The sequence below is a fragment of the Zonotrichia leucophrys genome, chromosome Z (genome assembly GCF_028769735.1).
Source record: "Zonotrichia leucophrys gambelii isolate GWCS_2022_RI chromosome Z, RI_Zleu_2.0, whole genome shotgun sequence".
Lineage (NCBI taxonomy): Eukaryota > Metazoa > Chordata > Aves > Passeriformes > Passerellidae > Zonotrichia > Zonotrichia leucophrys.
In genome coordinates this window covers 49861353-49887501 of record NC_088200.1, presented here as the reverse complement: position 1 = coordinate 49887501, position 26149 = coordinate 49861353, and the positions used below count along the sequence as shown (strand labels likewise).

Here is a 26149-nt window from a genome sequence, read left to right as displayed (position 1 = left end):
AAGAAAAACGATTACTTGCAGAGAAACACCTCATCTCCACCACTTTGTTTTGATGTTCTAAATGTCCTGTCTGGGTTCTTTTGAGTTTATCCTATTTTTCCCCTCTAATTTTTCTTCTCAAGCTTTCTGGAAGGAAAAAAACCCAAAACCTTGAATCCCAGCCCCAAAGAAAATAGTTTAGTATATGTGTATTTCAAAAGATCTAAAAGCCCCTATTGTGTTGCTCAATTGAAATTACCTGAGAATCACACTTCTGGAAAAATACCAAAATCAGCAGGAAAAGTCTCACTCACAGACCAGGAGAAATATAAATCTTAGACAGGTATTTCTTCCTGTTTGTAAGCATTCTGTGGTCCTTCCACTTGCTTCACAACCAATTTTGACTTGAATTTCCTCTTATCACAGCCTCTATTTTGAATTTAGCTTTTGAGAAGGAAAAGAAAAAACATGAAAAGCAGGCTCTTCTAGCACCAGTCCATAGAAAATTCACTCAAAAAAGCCCTGCTAGTAGAGGTGAAAAAAACCCCTTTTAAATCAGTGCAAAAATACATAAAGCCTTTGGTAACCTTGTTTCACAATTTTGGTTTTGTTCTTAATTAAAAGAACTTTTGGGTCAATTTGCTTAAAAGTCCCACAAAACCAGACACAAACTACTACTAATTACAAAATATTCCAACAAGTTACAAAAGCAACCAACTACTGCAACAGTCTCTGAACATGTTCACCTCTTTTGTCTACCATTTACTTCTGCCACTTTAGAATGTTCCCAAGGATGCTCAGATCCCTAAAGAGCAATCTAACATGCACACATTCCCAAATAAAGGGAAAAGAATCCTTCAACAGGGCAATAATCCAAGTCTCCAGAAATTATGGATTTACACAATGAAATTGTGCAATATATGAAGTTTATCAAGCTTCAGAAAACAGTATTGCTGTAGTATTCCCTTTACAAGACCAAACAGAAAAGCATTCCATAGGAATTGCTTCATAGGGCTATGCAGTCCCTGCTCAAATTAGGCACTTTTGGAAGACTACTCCTTTACTGCGGCTTTCAGTCACTACACAAAATTAAAATAATAACAGCCAGAAATAATATTCCCAATGTGATACTGCAGCAACTTAATTAATTCAAAAAAATTATCCTCAGAGGTGTCAAATACATCATTTGAAAGATTAGAAAGAAATTTCCTTGTTTTCACTAAGCCATGCAAAAACACATGGTTTGATATGGTGCCTGGAATATGTTCACTAGCTAAATTTTCTGGCTTGTTCCCTCACAGATCCTATGTCATTACTCATTTCCATCAATCTCCTCTCCCAAGTAACACGCAACAGGACAAGAAGAAATGGCCTCAAGATGTTCCAGGTGACATTTAGTTTGGATATTAGGAAAAATTTCCTCACCAGAAGGGTTATTAAACAGCAAAACAGGCAGCCTAGAGAAGTGGTTGAGTTGCTATCAATGGATATTTAAAAGATATGTTTTCTATTTTAAAGAAATCTATTTTAAAAATATGTGGACGTGACACTCAGGAACATGGTTTAGTGTGGACTTGGCAGTGTTAGGGTAATGATTGGACTCAATGACCTTAAGAGTCTTTTCCAATCTAAATGATTGTATGATTCCCCTCAGCTTATCCTCTATCTGATCTTCCTCACAACACATCTATTTCAAAACCATGGCTCTGCCTTCCTCCACACTACCTTCTGGCAGTTTCTATACCCCTGCAGCTGAAAGCAAGAGAGAATTAGCAATTAGGCCTCTGTCAAATGATTAAACCAAATGTACTCTATAACACACACTGGAATCAAGACATGGAGATGCTGTGAAGGGATTATTTCCATCCTTTTCTTTTTCCCCCATCTTCTTCTTCCATGTGTAAGAAGCAGTGATACACATTATTAGCATTGCAGTGGAAATGTCTGAACACAGTCTTTCACATCCCTCTCTAAAGAGCCTGTAGCTGACACATGGACTAGAAAGTCAGGTCTCTGTTCCCTGGTTTCATTTGATAAGCAAAAACGGCTAAAGGTAAAGATGCTTAATTGCTATGTTCACAGAAAGTGACTTTGAATACAACTGACCAGTCACCCAACAAAACAACATCTGTGCAAATCACAGGTAGGAGAATGAATTCCTATTCCACTGTGCCAAAAGTTTTAAATAAATAAGAGGAGAAAGCCATCACTATAATCAGCTTTTTGTCCAACAAGCTCTAAACCATAGTGTAAATAAAGATTTGCAAAAGAACTCCAATTTGCAACAATATCTCAGTATACATCGTAAAAATTAGGAACATTAGTGTTTATTACCTCATCTCAACTAACAGCTGAAAAGCACAAATATTTACAAGGACACCCACCTCTATATTTTTTTATGGTTTGGCCATAAAATTTGAAGTTTCACTGACAAATTATGATCTCATTCATGTAGGACAGATCTACCCAGAACTTACTGGAATCACTCATTATTTACACGAGCATCACTGTGACCATAACATTCAATGTATTATATTCAAAATAAGAAAATTCATCATCTGTATATATTACCTGGCTGCTGAAGTTGAAATTGTATGGGCAAAATTGAATTGCTTCTTTGGACACATTAGGTGGAAAACCAAACCAAAAACATAGGCACTAATTTAAAACAGATTCAGTCATAAACTGCATATCATATGTTTGGAGAAGGAACAGATTTTGCACTTATTAAGCCATTCAAATTACTTTCACATTATTTCAAATAATTACTTATTTTAAAACAGATAAGTGATTTTTCACTCATGGATTCATATTTTTCCACAGAGTTACGCAGGAACACTTGTTGTAGAACTGAAGGATGAAGAGGGGGCAAGAGGATTTTGTTTGCTTGTTTATTATGGGGATTTTTTAAGGGATTGGGAGATGCACAAGAAAATAATTAAAGCCATTTTTCTTGTATAATACTATACTGTTGGTTCAGTCTGAGTTCTACATACATCATCAGAAAGATGAAAATGCTTAGAAAAATAATCATGAGAGTCACACTTAAATTTAATCCCTAATGAAATGTCCCATATTGTAACTGTACATCACCTAAAACAACTTCCCAGTGGAAAACAAAACAAAAAACATTATAAGAAATATGTCTCCTTCATTCAACTAAATCAAATAGTAAAACTGACATTGGACAAAACCTTGCACCACAAAATGAAACCACCACCACTCACATTCACAATGGCATATATACAGGTTTTCTTGAACTAATCATGCTGCAGGAGTACTTAGTGGGCATTTCCAAAGGCTTAACAACTTTCTGAATCAAATTCTAAAGAATTGAATAGAATCAGTCTATTCCCAAAACATTTCATAGAAGATGACACCATATGCAATAAGACTAATATTATAACCCTCTATCAGGGTATTAGATCTGCTGTGACTAAAAATCCCATTCCTTACCATCAATTTCAACAGCTGTTATTATTTTTAGTGCACTGGAACTTCTACATGTGAAACTTTAATCTTCCAGGATTAGAGGTAATAATGAAAATGCTTGTATTTTTTTAAAAAAACAAAGAGGTAAAACAGAATACCATATTTTATTTCAATTAAAGACAGATTTTTGTTAGTTCTAGCAGCCCAGAAGTTTGGAGTATACCTTTCAAACTTGGAAGGTAGCTAGTACCTACTATCACAAACAAGAAAAGTTTGGAAAGGCCAGTGAAATGTTAGAACACTGGGTTTAGGTCCAAAAGATATGGGCACAGTTCCTGACTTAACCTTTGCAAGGGAGAGGTCAGGAGAAAGGAATTAGGATATATGTGCTTCTTCAAAAGATCTCCTGTAACATCTATACCCACCAATTAGTTACCTGCCAAATAAGAATGCATTCCTACTACTTTCCCAGATTTTCTGAAAACAACATTAATTGTTGAAAAGCTCTCAAAGTACTATGGCAACATGAATGAGGCCATACAGGTAATATGGAGGGAGAGGTGTCATTTGTAACAGAACCTAAAACCAAGGGAGTAGCACAAGTAAAAGCACTGAAGGCTTGGAATCTCAGGAAAAAAAAAAAATCAAGCTTGAAGAGGCCTCTTTTCACCGCCTCCTGAGATGGAGGTTCCACAAGCTCCCTGGACCACCTGTTTCAGTGCTTATCCTCAATAACTGTTGTTCCTTGTATCTCCTCTTAAATCTATCACTACAACTTGTGAATGTTGCTCCATATATTTTCCCTATTTCTGAGAGACCCATGGCTTTGGCTCTCTTTTTCTGCAACCACACCCTCAAGTAGCAGGAGACAGTGATTAGTCTCAGTTAGTAATATCTTTTCCCAGGCTGAACAAATCTAGCTCTATCAGCCTCTTCTCATACAACTATTCTCATAGTAATGCTAGCAGAGGCCTGATTCACTTTGCATCTCTGACATAAACGTGCAGCCCAAAATTGGGCACAGTGTGGTGTCATAATTGTAGCCAAAACTATTGCTCCAGGCCAGGGGTAGGCAAGCAGAGCAGAGGCAAATCAATACTGCCTACCCAATTCTCTGTGACTAACCCAAAAGTTTCCCTGCCCAGAGCCCAAAGATGGAGCTCAGGAATAGATCACTCAACTGCTCATACTCCTCACTACTGCTCATAAGGGCAGGACTGCACAGTTTTTGCTCAGCAACTTCATGGTTTTTAGGAACACAACTTCTCTTAGCCTCCTCTGAGCTTGTCACCAGCAAGTACTCAAACTACTACTCATACAAGAAAAGGGCTAGGGATCCTTAAACCATACTCCTGTTAGTAACAAAACAAACAGAACTACAAACAAAAAGAAAAATAAAGCCACCAATTTGTTTGCATAATTTTGGTGGGGTTTTGTTTCAGCTTGAAACCAAATCTACAGCAAAAAGCATTAGCACCTGGCAATTGATGCCAGAGGTAAAGTAATATGCATAGATTTAATGATTTCTCTGTACTTCCGTTTGTTTTAAGTATGATTGGTCTTGCAGTCTACATTTAAAATCTAAAATCTGTTACCTGGATCAGGTTCTTCCTAGGTGGGGCTGGTAAATTGCAGTAATTATCATAGAGACTAAGAAAGCTTCCCATACTTGGTACGGCAAGTCAGATCAGAGATAATTGCATGACAGAAGCCTGTGGCTGCTTTGAACACTGTCTTTCTTTTGGCCCTTTAAAAATTAAGCTTATGGCTTCAAAACAATTTGCAGCATTTATTATCTTATTTCTTACCACTCACAGCATATACATGCAAAATCTCTGCATTTATGAGCACTCTACTATTTATATCATTCAGAAAGTTAATTGGAATGGTTTATTGTTGCTAACTGAATATTAAACAATAGATAGACTATATTGCTACTGATCTATAAGCAAAAGTAATTTTCAATCATATCTATTGGTAGGAGAAAAGAGTTAAGAGAGATAAAGTAAGACACAGGGAGAAAGAATTCTGAAAATTAATTTCAAAATCACAAACTCAGTGTTCAATAATGACAAATAATTTTCTCATTTCTCCATGTTCTAGCTCTCTATAAACAGTCATTTTTGAGGGAAAATTATACTTTTACCTTATAAATGCCAAGCGGCTCATATAACACAAATAAAATAATTCACATTACCTTCACACCTATATATGCGCATATATAAAGGGCAGGTATATATTAGGCATACACACACATATATATATATATTTATAGATATACAAACACAATGTGCATAGAAACATGCTGGCCTCACACATGTGTGTACAATAGCCACACCCATTTCTCCTAAGCCAAACCACTACATGTCAGCTTTAAGCTGGGAACAGGCCTTTACAGCTATAAACCACTGAAATACAAGCTTATATTGGAAATGCTTAGGCACATTTAACTATAATGATGTTAACAGGCTCTGCCATAATTCTAATCCTAGAATTCAAAAGCATGCAGTTACCGTTCTACAGCAGCATCAAAAGAGCCCCACAACCTCTCCAGCTTCAATGACCAAATGCCCTTTTAAGAATACATGTGCCACACAGCAGAAGTAGCAAGTGGTTTTTAAACTCCTAAAATTCTTTATTAATCTCATAAAATTACAGATAGTAACAATGTAAATTTGCATACTTGAAACACAAGTAAGCCCATATGTTCTAAAACATCTTTTTTTGTATCAATTTTGGTCAGTAATGTCAGACTGAGATGTTATCGTCTTGTGATACTATCCCATAAGAGAAGCATCTTATGATAGGCAAATATTGTACCTTGTCTTCCAAAAGCACTGAGAAACCTCTTTGGAAAACTATCAAAAATGCAAAAGAAATCCCCCTGATGCTGCAGAACACACATCTGGCTTCTCTGTTAAAACAGCAGCTTTAACGCTTATGAGTTAACAGACCAACAAGGCACATTAATAAGGAAATAAATCACACCTCACGTACTCTGAATCCTGTTTTGATACCAAAATGACAACTGGATGGAAGACTGTGATTGCCATGGTACCAAAGCATACTTCAGACTTCAGCTAAGGCTCAGCAAATATCTTCAAGAAAGGGTTAAATCCAGAAGATTGGGTGAAAGGAGAGAATAGTTTCTCTCTAACTAACCTGGCAGGTGGGAATGCTACAACTGTTACTATTGTAAAATTCCATTTATTATGCCCAAGTGTTCATTATCCACCTGTTTGGAGAAGTAGAATTCCTGCACAGAGATAACGCTCCACATGCTTGAGCCTCTTGCTGGGAGAGAGCAAGACCACAAAAACACTGCCTAGTAATGAGCGGTGTGTGCATGAGATATACTGGGGCAGGCAGCAGGCACCCCACTGTGCCCTTGGGCGAACCAAGCCTTGCAGAGGCTGTGCTGCTGTGTGCCTCTTTGCACTGGGATGAACTAAGCCTAACAGAGCCTGTGTTCCTCTGGGTCTCTGCCCAATGTTGTTCGTAGGTCAATGAAATAAATCTACTCTTTGCATTTCAGCTGCAAAGTGGTGGTTGCCCTGGTTACCTCTTTGAGTCAATTCATGCAACTTCTAAATGCCACTAGGTCCATATGTCTGTGTTGTACAGCCACATACTCTGATTTACTACTATCACAGCTAAGACTCAATTTTTCTTCCACCATATTTTTACTTTTTGCTTGATATTTTTGTACATGTTTATGTCTGTGTGGATAACCAACTAGTGATATGCAAAATATAAACTAAATGTTAAAGGATTACTCTTGTGAATATTTTGTCAAATTCAAACAACTGGAAATGTGCAAAAAAGTGTGTCTACATTTGTATTGACTCAGAAAAGGCTTCTACAGTAGTATCACATAGTAAAACGCAGTTCTGCAAGACTGAACAATATTAAAGGTTTTACATTTAACTTTGACATTTGAATGTTTTCCAGTAGTCCTGGCTGATTTTCTATGGGCTTATCAGTTGTCATCATAACTCTGCAGACATACAGAACAGACAAATGATGGCTACAGATGCGCTGATGAAAGAGGCTGCTTCAGCCTTCTCTTTTCAATTCAAGAAGTTAACAATCTTGGTGACATAGACTGGAAAGACTCAAGAGTTCTGCTGATACAACATTTTTTGAAGAAACAGATATTCTTTCTTCAAAGAAGAAAGGTATATGTACCAAAGACAATTTTTTAACATGACAGGAGAAGAGTAAGATCTTTATGAACAGGAATTTAAAGCTGGGTTGCTAAATCCACATTTAGTCAGCAGACCTGGTTTATAAATATTCCAAGCATCCTCATCATCAAACACCATTTGGGTTTCAAGGGTGTCCAGCAGAGTTGAAAATAAGGCCACTAATTTTAGAGCCTAAATAGAATTCAAATTATCTAACACTAGGACCCTGTTTTGAAAATGTCAGAATCTTGCTCAGAAGTTCTTTGGTTCCACTAGCTTTGCTGGGCAAAATCGTCTGTAAGTACAGATGAACCAGATTTGACCAGATGTCCATCTATCCCACAGTCACTATTAGTACTAAGAGTTTCAGGAAAAACTAGGAGTGTGGTATGTACCAAAGGACACTTTTCTCATCATACTCTTCTAGATCCCAGCAACATGTGATGCACTTAGAAAGATTATTTGTACATGGTACTAGGATAAGCACTTAGTACAAAACTAGTACATTAATACATTAATTCAAACAGAAAAAGCAGTAATCTTACGTCATTCAAACAATGTGTGCTGGAAACAAAAGTTTAAAAACCATTGTTTCAAAAAGTGAATTTCAACTGAATGCAAAGGCTTACAGTTCTCAGGAGGGTAAAATAAACATCAGCACATGTGCTCTGAAGAAGTAGAAAGCTGCTAAGCAGTTTCTAACACCACAGAAACACAAGGAATTGGTGTGACTGTGAAAAAGCTAAAATAGTTAAACACTGCAAGAAAAGTCAAAGTCTCAAGGGCAGGCTCAGGTGGCACTAAAAGTTAGAGTTTCTGTATTTGAAATAATGTTTTTCCTCAGGGAATGAAAAACAACAAGGAATTCAGAGTCTCTTCAGGTTCTGAAAAAAAGAATTGTGAGAAGAGATATCTGAGTACTAGGATTTCAAATGGGATCAACAAAACTGGATTGGGAGTGAACTGATTTGAAGAGCCCAAACAACCAGCGAGTACACAGAATACCCTACTTTTCATCTGAAATCTTTCCTTCAGCTCTGTTAATGTGCAACTACTGGCTCATATGAGAGCATCTGCAAATGTGAAATGCTTCCAACATTTAAACGCCAATGGGGCCAACAACTCCTCAGGGAAGTACCATATCACCAACAGTATCAAAAGATAGTGCTACTTTTAATCTGATTTTAACCTCTTAGTTCTCTGAGTGCATAAATGATATGCACCTTTCAATGCAGTGTATGGTCAAGGATCTCTTCATGAACAACTTAATTACAATCTCTAGGGCCTTGTAGTCTGACACACTTCCCTATTCCTTTTACTCCAATTCACTCTCTTCTGCTAGTGAAAGAACTTAAAATTAGATAACTAACTGCTGTTACATGTTCATGAGATTCTCAACATTCTAGAGAAGGCATTGAATCTCAGGCTTTTAAGCTACTTAAATTTGGCACACAATGCTTTTAATTTCTGTACAGTTCAATGTAATATCACCCACAAAGAAGTGCAGAACACATCATGCTTTTACTAGCATGAATTTAGGAGAAACTGTACAGAATCACTTAAATTAAAACAGTGTAAAATTAAAGTGTGCAAAACTAAACCCTCCATCTTCAAAGATCTATAGGAAGCAAGAGGAAATTATTTTTATATTTCCTCTATAAATATATTTCCATACAGAAGTCCATAGAAAATTTAAAAACAAGGAAAATATTAACAAAAAACACAAGTACAATGAATATGCTTTCAACTATGGCTTTGCTCATAATGCATCTGTCAGATGTATTATGTCAGATATCAAGAGAAATGCAGCTGACCCACAGTAGCTGCCACTGAAATAGGCAGTTCAAAACACCTAATTAGATAATTCTGTGCAAGAACTATCATAATTTCATACCACAATCTAATGTGTTTGGGAAACATCTCTCCCAAATAAGAAGAAGCATTTTGAGATGCGAAAAACACAGTAAGTATAATTAATGGAGGAACAAAGAAAAGTACCAAATGCTGCAAAACCCTAATACTTCAGGTAATTACTAAAATTTATGTCTGTTTCCTATCCTGGTAGACAGGAGTCCAATTAGATTTCTCGTAACAACAGCTTCTATGTGCTGGCATGCAGTATTATGTTTGTACTGCTACAGATAGACTAGAAGATAAAAACATAAACACTATAGCAACCTTTTTAACCCAAGGTAATAGCTAACATTTTTTCTTTGCATGGGTTTTGACATGGATTTGCACACAGCTTATTGTTAGCTTAAGCAATTTAGGCAATTATCATTGCATGCATAGGAATTAACCATTTAAGTTGCTATATACCCAGAAGCTTCTACTGGAGAAATCACATACAACAAGAACAAATAAGCTATTATGAGTCACTTAACAATCTTCTGCCCAAATACAACTTGACATTTAAACATCTTGAATTAGTTCTTACATTAGTTAAATTTTTAAAAATTTGTATGTGTTTGGCTTGATGCACTGTTAAATACAGGCAGTGGAAGTGCATCAGGAAGTATGCACACCCCTTCTTTCATCCTTATTTTCAATAATATCAATTGCTTGGAACTGACAGTGGTTAGATGAAGCATAGGGGAATAAAAGCACAGCTTCTTCTCATGTCCTTCACAAATAAAACACAATTATAGTGTTCTGAACACGTAGTCTGGACTCAGATAATGACAGATGGTTTTGCAACAATTCCCTGCAGGTACCTTTTTCCTATAAATTCTGGGAAAGGTACATGCAGAGAAGGCATTGAAAATTTCCCATAGAGAAATAGCATATCAACAACTAAATCATAAAGATTTCTCCTACTGTACTGTGCTGTAATTTTGGCCCAGACATCACTGTCTGCTTTCTCTTTCATTTTGAACTATTTGTGTGTCTTGCCTTTCAGGATTCCACAGATCCCTGCTCTTATCTCACAGCTAAGTCAAATGGCTGGATTCTTTCCCAATTATAGCAAGGCCCTGTGCCAACCCTTTAGTACCATGCCTTTGAAGTCACAGAAGACTACTGAGGAGCAGCAAATTTCATATGGCTTAAAGAATATGGCATGCAGTACCACACTGCACTTCAAATCAAACCACCAGGCAAAGAATGGAGAACCTGTGGTAGGAGCACAAACCAACTTGATGCCTTCATTGAGTGAAGAACTATCATTGAAAACTCAGTAACCAGCAAAAGGGATCTAGAAAGCAGCGAGCCTTATATGACAGAGAAGGGTGACTGAATGCTAAAATTTTACATTTTCTAGATCTAGATGAAATATAAAAAGCAAGCAAACTTCTACTAAAACCTATACAATATTGTAAATGTGCCAACATAATTTTTGACTTTTAACCCAAAAGAGGATTGCAAGAGGAAAGATATAGGAAAAAAAGTCTACAGCTTGAAAGGGCCTGTCCAATCAGCTAAAGGTTATAAGACTGGTTAAAGTCACCAGGATTTAGTTTCACCATGGGACCCGCTTTGTGAAACCTGGCCTGCTGACGGGGCCCATTGGTCAGAGAAGGTAAGAGCATCTTCAGTCCTAGGTTTGCCAGGTTGGAGAAGGTAGCTTTAAACTAAAGTTGCTGGGGAAGGGGAACTTCAATCCACCCTACTGATATGATGCACAGAGCCTGGAGAGAGATCACAGGTCAGCACAAGGGCACCTGAAGAGCACCACGAAAGAATTTCATCCACTAAGTCAGTTTCCTCAAGGGCCCAACTTAAAAGCCTCCATGCTAATGCATGCACCATGGGGAACAAACATGGCCTGCAAGGCCATGATCTTATTGGCATCAGTGAAGTTCCCAGTGACTGGAAAAGGAAATACAACCCCCATTTTTAGAAAGGTACAAAAGGATGACCTGGGGAACTACAGGCCAGCCAGCCTCTACTCAAGGTCCAGAAAAGCATGGAGCAGATCCTTCTGGAAACTATGCCAAGGCACATCAAAGACAAAGAGGTGATTGGTGACATCCAATATGGCTGTACTACTGACAAATCATGCCTGAGAAGTTTGGTGGCTTTCTAAGATGGGGTTACAACAGTGGTGGACAAGGGAAAAGAAACTGATGTCATCTACTTGAATGAAAAGCATTGGACACTGTCCTGCACAATATCTTTGTCCCTAAAATGGAGACATTTTATGGAAGGACGACTCAGTGGATAAGGAATTGGTTGGATGGTCACACTCAAAAGGGTTGCAGTGAATGACTCATTGTCCAAGAGGAGAATAGTGAGGAGTGGTATCATCTGGGGTCAGTAATGGGACTGGCCCTGTTCAGTATATTTTTAACAGACACAGACAATGCGATCAAATGCACACAGCCAGTTTGCTGATGACACCAATCTGAGTGGTACAGTCAAATCTCTGGAGAGAACAGATGCCATTCAGAGGTACCTGGATGGGCTTGGTACCTGGACGGGCTTGAAAACCTTCACAGGCTTGAAAACCCTCACAATTCCATGAAAACTTGATAGCATAATCCTTACTATTTGCCCTCTGCTTCTGAAGATAAGTGTTTGACTAGAAACCCACACTTTGGAAATGCTTGTGAAGAAACCCTAGATTTGGACTTCAACATACTACTATTCTGTCAAAATATAAGGCTAAAATCAATGCCAAAAGAAAACAAGACAACGACATCAAGTATTTAGATCAAAAGAACAAACAAAAGAACTTCAGTTTGACAAATGTAAAAATTTACACCCACATTTCTAATAAACTTCAATTTCCCTTCCCTATGCCCTGTAAAAACTAAAATTAAAGGTCACAAAGGAGGCAAACAAACCTACTCACATGGAGTCAGAACAAGAGTTTTAAGTTTGGTTTAAGAAAAATAGCTCAGCAACTTTATATTGACATCAACTTGACACTCTTAACTAGCTGGTAAGAAAGAGTCTAGCAAAATACAGCAGATTGAATACTAATAAGTTTCTTTACCTAGCCATTCCCAGGCTGGAAAAGTTGGAAGGAACTATCAGAACATCAAGCCTGGAAAAGGGGTGGGTACCCAGTGTGGCATAAGCAGCTGAGAGGCACTGAGGAACTAGCTGAAGCAAATATTCTTCACAGCTTTCCATAAGGCACCAGGGAGCAAAGACTCTATAAGGAATGACTGCTTGCAACCTGGCAGCAGGATTTTGGAAACGGCAGGGATACTCCACATGACCACAGATTTCTTCATGCCACCTGAAAATACAAAACAAAACAAAACAAAACTTAATTGCGTTATCAGAAATGTGCGCAACTAACTATGCTAAGACATATTCTCTAGACATCAGAATGACATCATTAATTTCCATAGAATCAGCTCACTTGCATCCTCACCCAGTTCACACGTGTAGCTCTTTGAAACACTCATTACTATATCTAAGTAGAACCCATAACTAATGAGAGAGACTAGTCACGCACTGTTTTTATAAAAGATATGCATCAAAAGAATAAGTGCTCAAAATATATGTAAAAAGAACCAATAAGAATACAAAAAATATTTACTCTGAAAATTCCTATTCAAACTTGGCTATGAAAATAAAATTCTATGAATATTAACATAACATTAATACAAGTATTTTAGGTTCAATTGCAATATAATTCCAGGAGGGGTTTTTTTCTGTTGTTGTTTTTACTAAAATTCTCCAAAAGCTTCAAGTAATTTTTTTTATTATTATTAAGTAAAAAAACCCAGTATAGGCCTATCATGCTAGACATTCAATAATACCACGTAAGGCCAACCTCACTTTATAGAACTTTTACAGGATATTTAGAGCTCTAGCTGGAAGAAAGGAGGGGTAAATCAAATCCTTTCTAAACACTGAGTCATATACCTTCACAATAAGTTATCTGCCCAAATAGATTCTTATCTAAACAGAAATCAGTTTCATGTTTTCACCTGTTAGCCTATGTTCTCTCCAGTGCACAGCCTCTCCTTGGTTTGAAACTTCAGTTTAAATAATCTAGTTCTACAATGCCTCAACAGGCAAAGCACCTAGCATTGCCCAAAGCACTTGTGCTTGGAAGATTGTGCTGACACAGAAAACAAAATGATGACATGTAGAAAAGGATGAGATGTGGCTGAAGTATTAACACTCTAGTCTCTAGCACCTTACATAAGTCTTTCTGTCAAAGTGGACTCTATGTCCTTTCATTGACTGCATATGCAAAGAATCCACATCCATTGCACACAATTTTTATAAGGGTGGTTTAATCTAGTATATTTCTACTCTAAAACAATGTCACTTTGCATTTTATTATCAGAGATTAGGCAGGAACATGAAAGCTAGCACCATATCTCTTATAAAGATTGCCAATTCCTTAATGACCACAAGGATATAAAAAGTTATAAACATCATAGCTCCATTTAACATTTACTTTGATACAGCCTGCTTAGGTCAAACTCACTGGCACCTGGACACAAATTACATTACACACTTCAACAGCTTCTTTCAGAATTCCTTTCTTTTCCTGCTACCCTACACTTTATCTCCACTATCTTATCCGAGACACATGCCTAACATTCTATTAACAATGAGCCAGAATAATCTTTTGCACCAAAATCAATAAATAAATTAATAATTAATAATAAATAAATAAATAAATTCCTATTACCAAATGTGCTGTATTTTGGAGAGGAATACATCTTCAGCTTATTCTTGCAGAGGCAGTCATATTATAAACATATAAGTAGCAAAGAAATAAACACAAAGCAATTTCTAGAAGCTCATCAAACCTATAAATTATTTCAAAATTAGAACGGATATTTCTTAATGATCCTATGTAAAGTAAGAAATTGTTTTTTCTCAAGATCAATTAGCATTTTTTAACCAAAATCAGTCAAGCTGCTTGATTAGAATTTAATTAGAATAATTTAATTTTAAATTCCAACAAAAACATCCATTTTAAGTCCTCAAGTTCCAATGTCTCAGTGGTTCCACCGTCTTAATGCTAACAAAGTATTTTTCAAAACAGCTGTCTAAAAGACAAGTATTTTTCCCGCAAAGTTTCAAACTGAGTAACAGGAAAATGTTAAACACATAAATAATAAAGTTTAAAAAATTAATAAATAATGAAGTTAAATATATTAAGAACTTAGAACCCAAATCACCTTCTACAATAAAATAACAATTCCTGTTGATGTGGGAAGAGTAGTGGACCTTGTTTGCCTGGACTTTTGCAAACCATTGGCCACAGACAAACAGGCAACATACAAACTGGATAGGTGGTCTGCAAGATGGGTGCAAAAACTGATGCACAGGGCCCACTCAGAGAGTGGTGATCAGTGGTTTTCACTAAGGCTGGCAGCTTGTCACATGTGGAGTTCCCCAAGAAATTGTGTTGGGCCACACACTGTTCAACATCTTCACAAACATTCTGAGTGATGGATTTGAAAGCACTTTCACCAGGTTAGCTGTTGAGGTGGACACATCAGAAGGGAGAGGCATCTCAGAGACCTGTACAGGCTGAAAGGGTGGGGCTGGCCAGGGACAAGGGCACAGCCCTGCACCTGGGGTGGCACCACCCCAGGGCCCAGCACAGGCTGTGACCTGCCTGTCTGGGGAGCAGCCTTGCTGAAAGGGACACGGAGGTTCAGGGGACAATCTCCTGACTACAAGTCACCGGTGGCACTGCAGCTACGAGGGCAACCAGGCCCTGGGCTGCAGCTGCAGGGGCTCTGCTGGCAGAGAGGGACAGAGCGGATCAGCACCCCTGGCACACAGGGACAGAGGAATCAGCACCCCTGGCACACAGGGACAGAGGGATCAGGAACAGAGGAACCAGCACCCCTGGCACACAGGGACAGAGGGACCAGGGACAGAGGAACCGGCACCCCTGGCACACAGGGACAGGGTGGATCAGCAGCCCCGAGCACGGCTCGTCACGCAGCACCCGTGGGAACCAGTGCCTCTCCTGCTGGGCCTCACAATTCAAGGAAGACACAAAAATGAACAAAGGGCTGCAGAACCTGCCCTGTGAGGAAAGACAGAAGGAGCTAGGCCTTTCCAGGGAAGAGAAAAGAGAACCTCATCACAGTGTTTCAGTACTTGAAGGGCATCTACAAAGGGCATACAGTTGCTCTCTTCACAAGGAGCTACATGGCCAGGACAAGGGCCAATGGGTGTTAGATATCTTTATCTAAGCTCCTCCCCACGAAAGAATGGACCAGATGAACTTTCAAGGTCCCTTACAACCTGGGTTATTCTGTGGTGCTATGATATGAATTTGAAAAGCTGAGAGTAATATAAGAGAAAATCAAGTCCCATGTCTGAGACTTCTGCTAACTAAGGTAAATACATGTGAAAGCAAATGGTATTTTTCCAGAAACTTGTTTTCTGTCTTCAAATCTTATTTTCAGGCATATATTGTTCTGCTCATCTACCACTCTGTCATAATTCAAACTTAATGAGTTTTAACTAGACTGGGAGAAGGAATAGATGTGTCAAAAATAATTACATTTCTATTAATTTTGGTCAAAATCAGCTAAGAATCATTGGTCCAACTCTATTTTATGGGACCACTGTACTAGATCTTTCATGTACCTGGTCATTTCACATCACCCCAGTGCACAGGCCAGCTCTAACTGGGCAATGAGACTGGAGCAGAGCAAAAAAGTAGGCAATATTATAGTAGGAGTCATTAGGTATCCAGAATGGACTGAGTCAAATATTTTAGACACAAGACAGCACCTGGCATTGCTGCAGCAGAGTGTTAAGTATACAGGATACAAATCTAGCAGACAGTGGAATTTACAAACCCTGTTGCTCACTAAGTAGCAACACATAAAAAGAACCACTCCCATGAAATAATGCCTTTGGAATTATTTTCCTGTCAAGATTTTTCTGTTCAGATTAAACAAGTTCTACTTTGATTCCGGTGCCAATATGATTCATTTTCACATTCCAAAGAGTAAATGGAAATGCTACCCATACATTTAATTTTTCAATAATATTATAAACACCAACCTTAAATCAGTTTGTGATGATGGCAAGGAAAATTCAGTGCTTGTTCCAATAGCAGCTTTTTGTTTGAGGGACTGCTGTTTAACTTCCTGCCAGCACCCCACTGCAATAGTGAAGGTGGATGCTGGCATTGGCATAGACACATAGTAGTACCAGCTCAAGATACCTGTAAACAAAAGAACATTCGTACTCATGAGTCTTACAGCACATGTTAGGTACTGGACATTTTCATGCACTTGAGATTTTGGGCCAAATCTTCCACCTTACATCCTGGTATTTTTGTGGAGGAAATAAAAATTATTGTACTGAGAAACATAAGAACAGTTGTATGTAACCACCACGAATTCTGTGTTCTATCTACTTACACCTGCAACTTTGCTCTTTCTGCTGATGTCTTTACCTGTAAATAAATCATCCATAAGTGGGATGCTATTAATGCAACTTAACATGATTGTACTGTCACTACCCAAAAATTACATCAGACATGAAATCTAGTAACACCTTTAAATACACAATATTAAAATTTAACTCTTTCAGCCTTGTATCTACTGTCTTATGATTTTGTCTTTTCTGTGTTATTATTTCACACAACCCAAAACTCTTCCTTTGTGTTCTGAGCAGTATCAAACTGATAGGCAAGTTCTAACAAATAACACTAATGTTTGTGAATTGGACTCAGCTATTTGAGGTATGTAATATATCAACCAGGCAGTAAGAAATCAAAGCTGAGACACGGATGAGATATTACCTAAGTCAGCAACTTGGCCATGTTACCCCATGAAGGTGCTAAAACAAGACAAGAATCTATTAGAAAGTAAAAATATACTAAGTTCTATCATTACGAGAACAGAATGTGGGGAGACAAGGAGTATGGCATAGGATTATTGTATGTACAAACACATTTTTATAAGGTGGATGTTTTAGAACAGCATACTTTTCATTAATACAAATGTTGCTTAGATTTTCTGTTTGTCCCTTTAAAAAGGACATAGTTTAAGAATCACATCCATGTACTAATTTATGGTCATAATACAGTTACTACACCATACTAGCAGATTCATTATCTTGAAGTGAGCCTAGCATGAGTTACAATCCGATGAATCATGTGCAAATAATTGTAGCTAGGGCAACGTGAAAACATACAAACTTCAGTTATTTTGAGAGAACTTTAGTACTTGCTCTTTTGCAAAAGAACTCTGACTAGGACTATGATACACTACCAAAAGGGGAAAAAAAAAAAAAAAACACAACTAAGTGGAAACCCCAAGGCACAGAGGAAAGGAAATAGACAACTGCTACAAAGCATCACTTGATTTCCTACTTTAATGACCTAAGAAGGTCAGGCTGTCCAAAGGAAGAACAAAGAAAAAAATCTTTAGTTTAGCCTTGACAAGTTTTCCACCTTCTATTTAGTATGACAAAGCAATACCATTTGTGAAGTCTTCTGGGAGGCAGATAAAATCTTTGCTTCTTATATGCACTAGAAACCATTCATACTCCTTCACCCCATTCCACTTTAGGCAACATCCATCAAAAACCTTTTGTCAGTATTGTCAGGTGAACATATATTGCTCTTGTAATTTTCCTAAGCTCCTGTCAGTATGTAAGCAGAATAGACTTATTTGCTCCAAACACATTAAGAATAAGGAGGATAACTTTGTACTGTGCTAAAGGCCCAAGCCTACACAGTTGTTACTGTAGTTAATAACAACTCTGCCATTAACTTACATACATACAGGACAAGGTTCAGAGGTTCTGCACTTAGTGTAACATCTAAGCGCTATAAAGTATTACTAAAAGCTCCATGTAGTTATGTTAATTGTAAAAACTTTAGAATTAAATAGCATCAGAGAATGCTGTAATTGAAAAGCTGTCATGTGTTTTCAACTATGTTCTGAAAAAGGCATGGAAGTCAAAAAGCTGTTATAGAAAACTGTTCCAAATGGCACGAGGTATAAAGGAGAAGGCTCACACAACCGTGAGATTGTCTAATAGGAACGGGTGTTGGCCTGTGCTAGGTAGAGATCAGAGAGTGTTACAGTGAGAAACAAGTTTAGTAAGACAGGCTAGAGCAAGCAAGATGTTTTTTTCCCTAAAAAACACTCCACAAACAGCTTTAACAGAATGTCTAAAAGGCAAGGCAATGAGATTAACAGTCCAGAGAGAAGAACAACGTGTACTGCATTCAGAAATCTATACAAATTAGCAAGGAGCAGAAGATTTAGAGCTGACCTGATGCAAAAAGAGTGAAGGTACCAAAGCTCCTTTTACTTTGCAAGGATTTTAGAAATCATGTGAACTATGGATCCTCCTAGAGCAAGATCCAAGTTTTATAATGTCTCTGCATATCTACCCAGGGCTCAGTCCACTTCTTGCGATGCTTTTTGATGTCAAGAACTATGAAAAATACCTACATATTTATCCTACAGCTGTTGACTGAAATCACATGCATGGGCATGACAAGTGAGTTCTCCCTATAGAACCATAGAATCCTTCAGGTTGAGAAACAGTGCATTTGCTGATCAGTGACTGAAAAGGTCTTTTTATGGGCAGAAGTTCCCTCTGGAGAGAACCACAAAGCATTGTCTGAAAAATGGCTCAACTAACTCAAGTAACCTTGTGTCTTCTCTCACTACTGGTAAGATTGTTTCCCAGCCTGAACTCTCCCAAAACTTCACTTCCTCCCTTACACTGTTTTCACATCAGGGGACTTTGTTTTGTTTTTCCTTCATCTGTATCCTATGATCTATCCCAGTACATAGATTGGGATCGTAAGCTTCACTCAACTCCTTTTTGCTGCTCTCCCCATCCTCTGGCTGCATTGTGCTTTTCAGTGTCAGCCTTGGAGACAGCTCCATCTCTAGGATAACAGAAAACAGTGCAGCTGAAACGTGGTTTTCTTTACAAAACACAGCATTTTGTACCATAAAAACATCTTCCAACTAAGTGAGAACACATTGGGCAAAACAAAAGGTTGGGCTGGGATTAGTCCTTGGGAAAAACAGAAGTAGATCACCCCAGTCCTTGTACTTGTAATGTAATTTTAAAACAACTTGATTCTTGCACATACTTCTTTTAGGCAATTATAATATTTTGTTATTTTCCCTACCTGTAATTCTGAATTGTTTTGCAGTTTTGAAAAGCAAATCTATTGTGTCCTAACTGCACTAATCTTGCAGCAACAATCACCTATTCTATGAGTCAAAAGTGAAAAACTTTCCATGCAAATATTTAACAAGAGCAGGAATTTTAATCTATTTATAATTGTGCAAAAGAACAATTTAAAGATCGTTTATTTCTTCTACTTGAAATAATAATGATAAATTATGTAATTACTTCCTAGAATTTTTAATGCATTCAGCTATCTTTGAGATCACTAAAATTGTTTGAGTTTTATAGAGTTCATTATAACTGAAAAAATGCCAAAGATATATCTGTTAATGCCAGATGCAAGCACATTATGAACATTTTTACTTACCAGTATATTTTTTGTCAAATAGCTTGCACTAACACAAACACCACAAAATACAGCTGATGTTTACTGTTTACTAAAACCCACAAAGTTCGACTACCCCTACAGAAAAGGAGAAATAGCCCAACAGCAACAGATATACTAATTTATATATTAGCTAGAGTTAATATATAAACATGCAGCTAAATAAGTAGTTATGTAAAAAACTACTCTCTGGCTGGAGCACCAGGCCTAAGAGCCCTCCAGCTTTCAGAAACTCTTTGTGACTTGTAGGGATTTCTTGATCTCATCTGAAAACCAGAACTCCTCACACAGCTCCCTCACATTCATGCCAGAGCATTAGTCTGAGAGGGATGAGTAGCACATGACAAGCTCTCAACTACCATGCTGCAGACCCTGATACATCCTGGAGATCAACCAACACAAGTACTGCACTCTTTTGTTTCGCCTTGTGGACAGTGAGGAGCACAAGCAAAGGAAACAGTGTAGTTAGCAGCAAAGGTTGCTGCTGCTAACTACGTCTAGCACTCTGGTTTTTTTTTTACCAGTGTACTCCTCACTCACAATGCAGGTGTCAAAACAAGATCAAGAATTGCACAGTAGTAGAGTAACCACACAAAAAGCGAGCCAGTCTGTTTCACACTTAATGGCTGAAAATCTACTTCTTGAATATGAACTGAACAAATAGAAAGGTGCTTGTGACTAAACGTATTTGCAGCTTCTATGTATTATAGTAACGTGCTGAAGGAAAGTAAAACTGACAAATGTAGAAAAATAAATCTGATGTTTAAATGGCTCACTTTATACACACATGGAGTGCTCCCCATGAAGCTTTCTCCCAAAGGGTATTAATAATTGCATTTTTCTGATCAACTTCTCTAAGTACTCCATAAAGAATGCGAAGTGTTTTAAGCACTTTTGGTCATACTCAAATAGTTACCATTTCTACTTGTGTAAATATTCTATCACTATTTTCAAACAAACCTGGGCTCCCTCTATTTTAAATGACAGGATCAACCACAGTTTTGTAGGAGGCAGAATGCAAAAGTGGCACATATGGGAGGGAACAGACTCTTGCCAAAACCTGCAAATACAAGTGGTAAATGAGGAATCTGCATATAAGAGTACACCTAGCCCAGCTATGCACTGGATCACTGGATCCATACATGTAGAGATGTGTCTGTGAAGCAGGATGCAGATCTCTAAAAGCTCATAGGAATCAAACTTAGATTGGTGTTCTCTTACTGTCTGCCTGTCCACTGGTTTTAAATACAACTTTTATAGGAAAAAAAATTCAGCTAACTTGTAATTCTATTCAAAATAAATTTATTCACAACTGCTTACCAAAATGCTAACTCATTCCAATAAATTGCATCTTTTTAAAAAGATTTTATTAATTGTCCAGTTATGTATGATATTATAAATATGCAACACTAGTAATACCATACTGTATATAAACAACTTGGCAAGCCTATTTAAATTGAAGCTACCCTGGAAGGCTTTCTGGTGTGTAAAGACAAAATTTTAAGATGATGTGGTGGTTTGACCAGGAAGAAGTGGGAATTCTGGGATGCTGTGGTCAAACCAATGGATGCTCGGAGTTTGATATTGGCACCTGGTGTGGTCAGTGGGGTTTGGACACACCTCCGAGAACACACAGGGGTTAAAAGCAGAGCTTCGGCCCTGGGAGGTTCTCTTGGGACGTCGAGGCGAAGAGGTCAGATCTCCCTCCCCTGTCCAGCCGCTGCTGCTGGGCGGGGGAGGGGCAGCCATGTGGTAGGCCTGGGCCTGGACAGAGATGGGGGTGAGGAGGCCCTCGAGGATGGAAGGGTGGAGGAGCCCCAGGAGGCATCGGGCAGCCATTCCCCCCCCAGGAGGGAGAGAGGGGGAGAGTCGGCATCTGAATGTGATAGCAGCCAGCCCAGGAGGAAAAGGGGGTGAAGTGCCTGCCGGCCGCAGCAGCAGCGATGTGGGAGTATCGGCGTCCTGAGACAGACAGAGACTGGAAGTTTTAACCCCTTTCTTTCATGATTGGGGCCTTGCAAAAATGCTGATCCTCCTCGAAGCTGAATAAGAAGGGAAATAGGAGATGAGATGAGACAAGGACCTGGCCCGAAGGATGTGGAGATGATTGAGTGGGGAGAGATGATTGGAGTGGCCTTTTGGCTGGACTTTTCTTGTGTAGCCATAGACTCAGTTTGTTCCTGTGACACAGAGACTGCACTTAGGGGGAGGCAGTGCCTCGGAACCAGGAGGGTTCATTGTGGGGACCCCTCGGCCCCAGGGGGTTGGAAAAATATGGGGGGGACAGATGTCTCAAAGCAGAGACTGTGCCTTTTTTGGAGTGAGACAAGGCATCCTTAAAAACAGCCCTAGAAGCAGCTCTGGTCTATGCACAGTGGTGAGAGCACTGGGCATGGAAGGAAGATGTCACAAGTGGCAAAAGGACTTTCCGGGCGGTGCTGAGTGACATGGAAGCACACGAGGTTTCAGCGTGTTTCCAGGGGAAGCCTATGGTGCAAGAAGGACTCCTCTCCTCTTCATGGACTGAAGTTTGAGTATTCTAAAGGGTAGTGCCAGGCTGGGCAGTTGGTGATTTGGGGGAATGTATCAAATTGGGAAATTCTGGTGTTGGGGAAGAGGAAAGTGTTTTTTGTAAGGTTTTCAATTTTTTTTTCTTTTCCTTATAGTTTTTTTCCTATTTTCCTGTAGTTTAGGTAATAAAGTGTTCTTTATGTTTAAGCTGGAGCCTGTTTTGCTTATTCCTGGCCACATCTCACAGCAGACACCAGGGAGAGGGTGTTTTCATGGGGGCACTGGCTCTGTGCCAGGCTCAAACCATGACAGATGAATACATTTCACATACCTTCCAGAACTGCCAAACAACAAGATCTATGTGGACAGGTTATTTAAAACAACAGAATATTTTTAAACTTTTTAACTCTTAGAGGTTCTATAAATTAGAATCTATTAATTAAACTCATGAATTTTTATTCCTAAATTCATTAAGAATTTATCCAAGGCCACAGATTAGCACTAAAATCTTGGGTTTACTTGGACTTTAAAACGTTCCTCAGAATATTACCCCTTTCCCTTTTTGTCTCTGTATTAGTTTTGTAAATTTTTATCCTAGTCTGAAGTCAAGAGGGTCCTTGCTTTCTTGATGCTGAGACAGGAAAGTATTATTCTCCAAAAGAACTGAGCAGCTTATCATAGCAGTTTTCTATATTTCAGCAGCAGAGACAAACCTTGAAAGAGGCCCCATATATGGCCAAATATAACCAGAAAATTCCATGAAAATGGATTAACTGATGATTCTCAAATCAAGAGACTTTCTCTTTTTTTTCTGCTCAAGAATAAACCTGTCTATTTAAAGGGGAACAGAAGACATTTTTCCCCAGAAAAGTTTAATTCTAACCTTTTCTTGCATGCTGTGCCTCATCAGAACTACTCACACTAGAAAGTACCGACCCAGTTTGACAGATTATTTCAAAACTCACAAGAAGAAGACCCACTTCATTTTATGTAGAACTTACACAATCCTTAAAATCTGTGCAAAAAGACATTTAGATAATAAAGTATAGCCAACACAGAAGAAATCCTTGTTTGCTTACTGTTGAAAAAGATATGTTTTATCAATGTCAAAAACTCCCACAGAGATCAGATTTTCAGGGCACTGACCAGATATTCTTCAGATATTCCATGTATTCCAGGCAACACATATGGCACAAAGGCTGCTTCTAACCACATGCTGAACTACACTCAGATTGGAGAACCAAAACTGAAAGATAGTTATCTACCAAGGTCTGAAGTTGTTGAGAGCCTGATAAGGCTTGCATCTACAAAACTTGAATACACTGTGATTAAAATAAAGCCAATTTATGAAAAATTAAATCTAGGTTTGGAAATACAGAGGGAGAAAAAAGCAACACAGTGAAATGCAGAAATGTAGATACCGCAAATATTTATGAAGTTATCCTGAGGCCTTGAGCAGATAACTTTTCCACAGAATGACATGGAGATTACAGAGAGACATGGAAATGTTTTTAAGGCTAGGAACTTCATTCTTTCACAAATCACTTATTTACCAAGCTTGGTTTCTAATTATAAAAATATGGAAAATAATTTGCCTTGAAAAATGTATTTCACCTTCTCGAAGCTGTACTGGTTCTGCTGAGTTTTCACCACTCATTAACACAACAAAGCCTGCAGCTGTTCGAACTGAGGCTTGCCATGTTGACAAAGCAGTTGGTGGTTCTTGGCATGGAAAGAGGGCTCTGTTGTTTATTGGTGATCCCATTGTGTAAACACATGGCCTAGATGGAAGGAAAAGAGATTGACAATGGAATTACAATAAGAAAGACTGAATTAAGCTCTACATAAAAAAATCAAAGGTGCTGTCATACTGTGAGGTGGTTTCTTCCTTTAACTTCAGTTCTGCAGGTCCAAAGCTGTATGACATGAACTAATCAAAATACAATCTAAGTAATTAAAGACAAGAAAAGCAAGATTACTACCATACCTTCAGATTAGAAAATACTAACTCCAGTCTTTTCGCTCTCCTGTTTTTGCATGAGTCTCCCAGCCTCATACAATACCTTCCAGTTGAACCCATAAGGTCAAAGAAGGCTTCTGAGTATCTTCTGACAATGCCATTGCAGGGCTTCCCCAACACCTGTGACACCTCTTTCACTATCATGAATCCAGTCTCCTGCATCAGCAACATGGAGGCTCATGCAAAATCAGCAGATCTAGTTTTGAGTCTTCCTTACTCCAAGCCTCAATAAATCCTGGCATTTTTACATTTAATCTTAAAGGTAATGCATCCTAGCTCACTTGTCTTTGGGAATTTCAGCCACAGGGCATATAAAAAGAATTAATTTCTACCCTGTTAGCTTCAGCCTCCTTCTTGCTGCTTACATAGAAATCTTCCTTGTAGTACTGCTCTTTTTGTAGTAACTCTAAATCTCCTCCCAGCTGAACCTCTCAGTCATCTACCCCTTTCCAATTTCAGCTACAATATTTCATGATCGTAAATTTCTTATTAACCATTTAGCTGCAGCTGGGAAGGCAACAAGGCCTTTCATTAGCTCCTTATAACTTGCTATTGCTGGTGATGGACTTAATGATTCTTGGTTTACTGATATTGTTTCATTTTGCAGTATTATCTAAATTCCTATTGTGTGCATAACAATGCCACTTATCTTAAGAAAAAAGGCTATTTTTAAAATTATAAATTATATAAAAAAATCCACAATCAATAGGTTTCTCCAGTAAAAGAAAGAAAGTCCTGAAATCATCACGTCACTACACCGAACTTTTTAAAACTTACGATATTTAAAGCTAAATATTATGGGAGCAAAATGCATTATTTTGTGAACTCTTGAAGCTAAAAATATTCTGATCAGTATCTTTCATTACTTGAGTTGAAAAATTATCAAAGCATTTCAGAAAGTAGGAGACAAATTGTTAGAGCAAAACTGATTTTGCAATGGCTAAAATCATAAGATTTTATTTACTCCCCTCCAAACTGCTTTTCCTTTCAAATTATTCCTTCTCCAAAGCCAACTTCAAACTATACAGAGAGAAAGAACATGGAAATACTGAGTCACAGATTAAATATACTCCAAAGATATTTTTGCCCTCTTGTCATTGCTATCTCTGCTATTGGATCCAGAGCTGTCTTGGCACATTAAATTACTGTGGCTTAACTAATGCAGGCCAGTTGATCTTCCAGCAAATGAAAGACGAAAGCTGCAGTTTAATTAGGCCTTATTGTTAATGCACACAAGTAGGAAAAGAAAATGGTCTAACTTCCCCCATCATGTACCAGAGTGAAGAGAGTAGGACCTAGACATCAAGTGAAGTTCAGGTAACTGCAGTGGAGAGAAAGCCAAGTGGTTATTTCTTAAACAGTAAAACATAATGTACAGCTAAATGTAATAGACCACTAAACTGCATGGATTTTTAATTTACTTAGTTAGAATTAAACTCCTAAAACTGAATCTGTAACCTATCTGATATACATAGAATATTTGGCTTTTCCCCCGTATAAACAGAGTGCATGACAGTGAGTTCACAGGAAAAAAGAAGAACCTGTTTTTTCACCTTCTAGGAAGACCTGCTTCCC

At 38.2% G+C, this 26149-nt stretch overlaps 1 protein-coding gene across 3 annotated transcripts in view; it reads right to left on the bottom strand.

Moving 5' to 3' along the window:
* AOPEP (aminopeptidase O (putative)) overlaps positions 1-26149 on the bottom strand; it is a 182686-nt gene that overhangs the window by 142624 nt on the left and 13913 nt on the right. For all 3 annotated transcript variants that reach the window (XM_064735730.1, XM_064735731.1, XM_064735732.1), the window contains exons 3-5: positions 24169-24335; positions 16551-16713; positions 12535-12783 (exon numbers count right to left, since the gene is read on the bottom strand). In XM_064735730.1, the coding sequence (XP_064591800.1) occupies positions 12535-12783; positions 16551-16713; positions 24169-24335 (579 nt within the window). The remainder of the gene's footprint in view (positions 1-12534; positions 12784-16550; positions 16714-24168; positions 24336-26149) is intronic.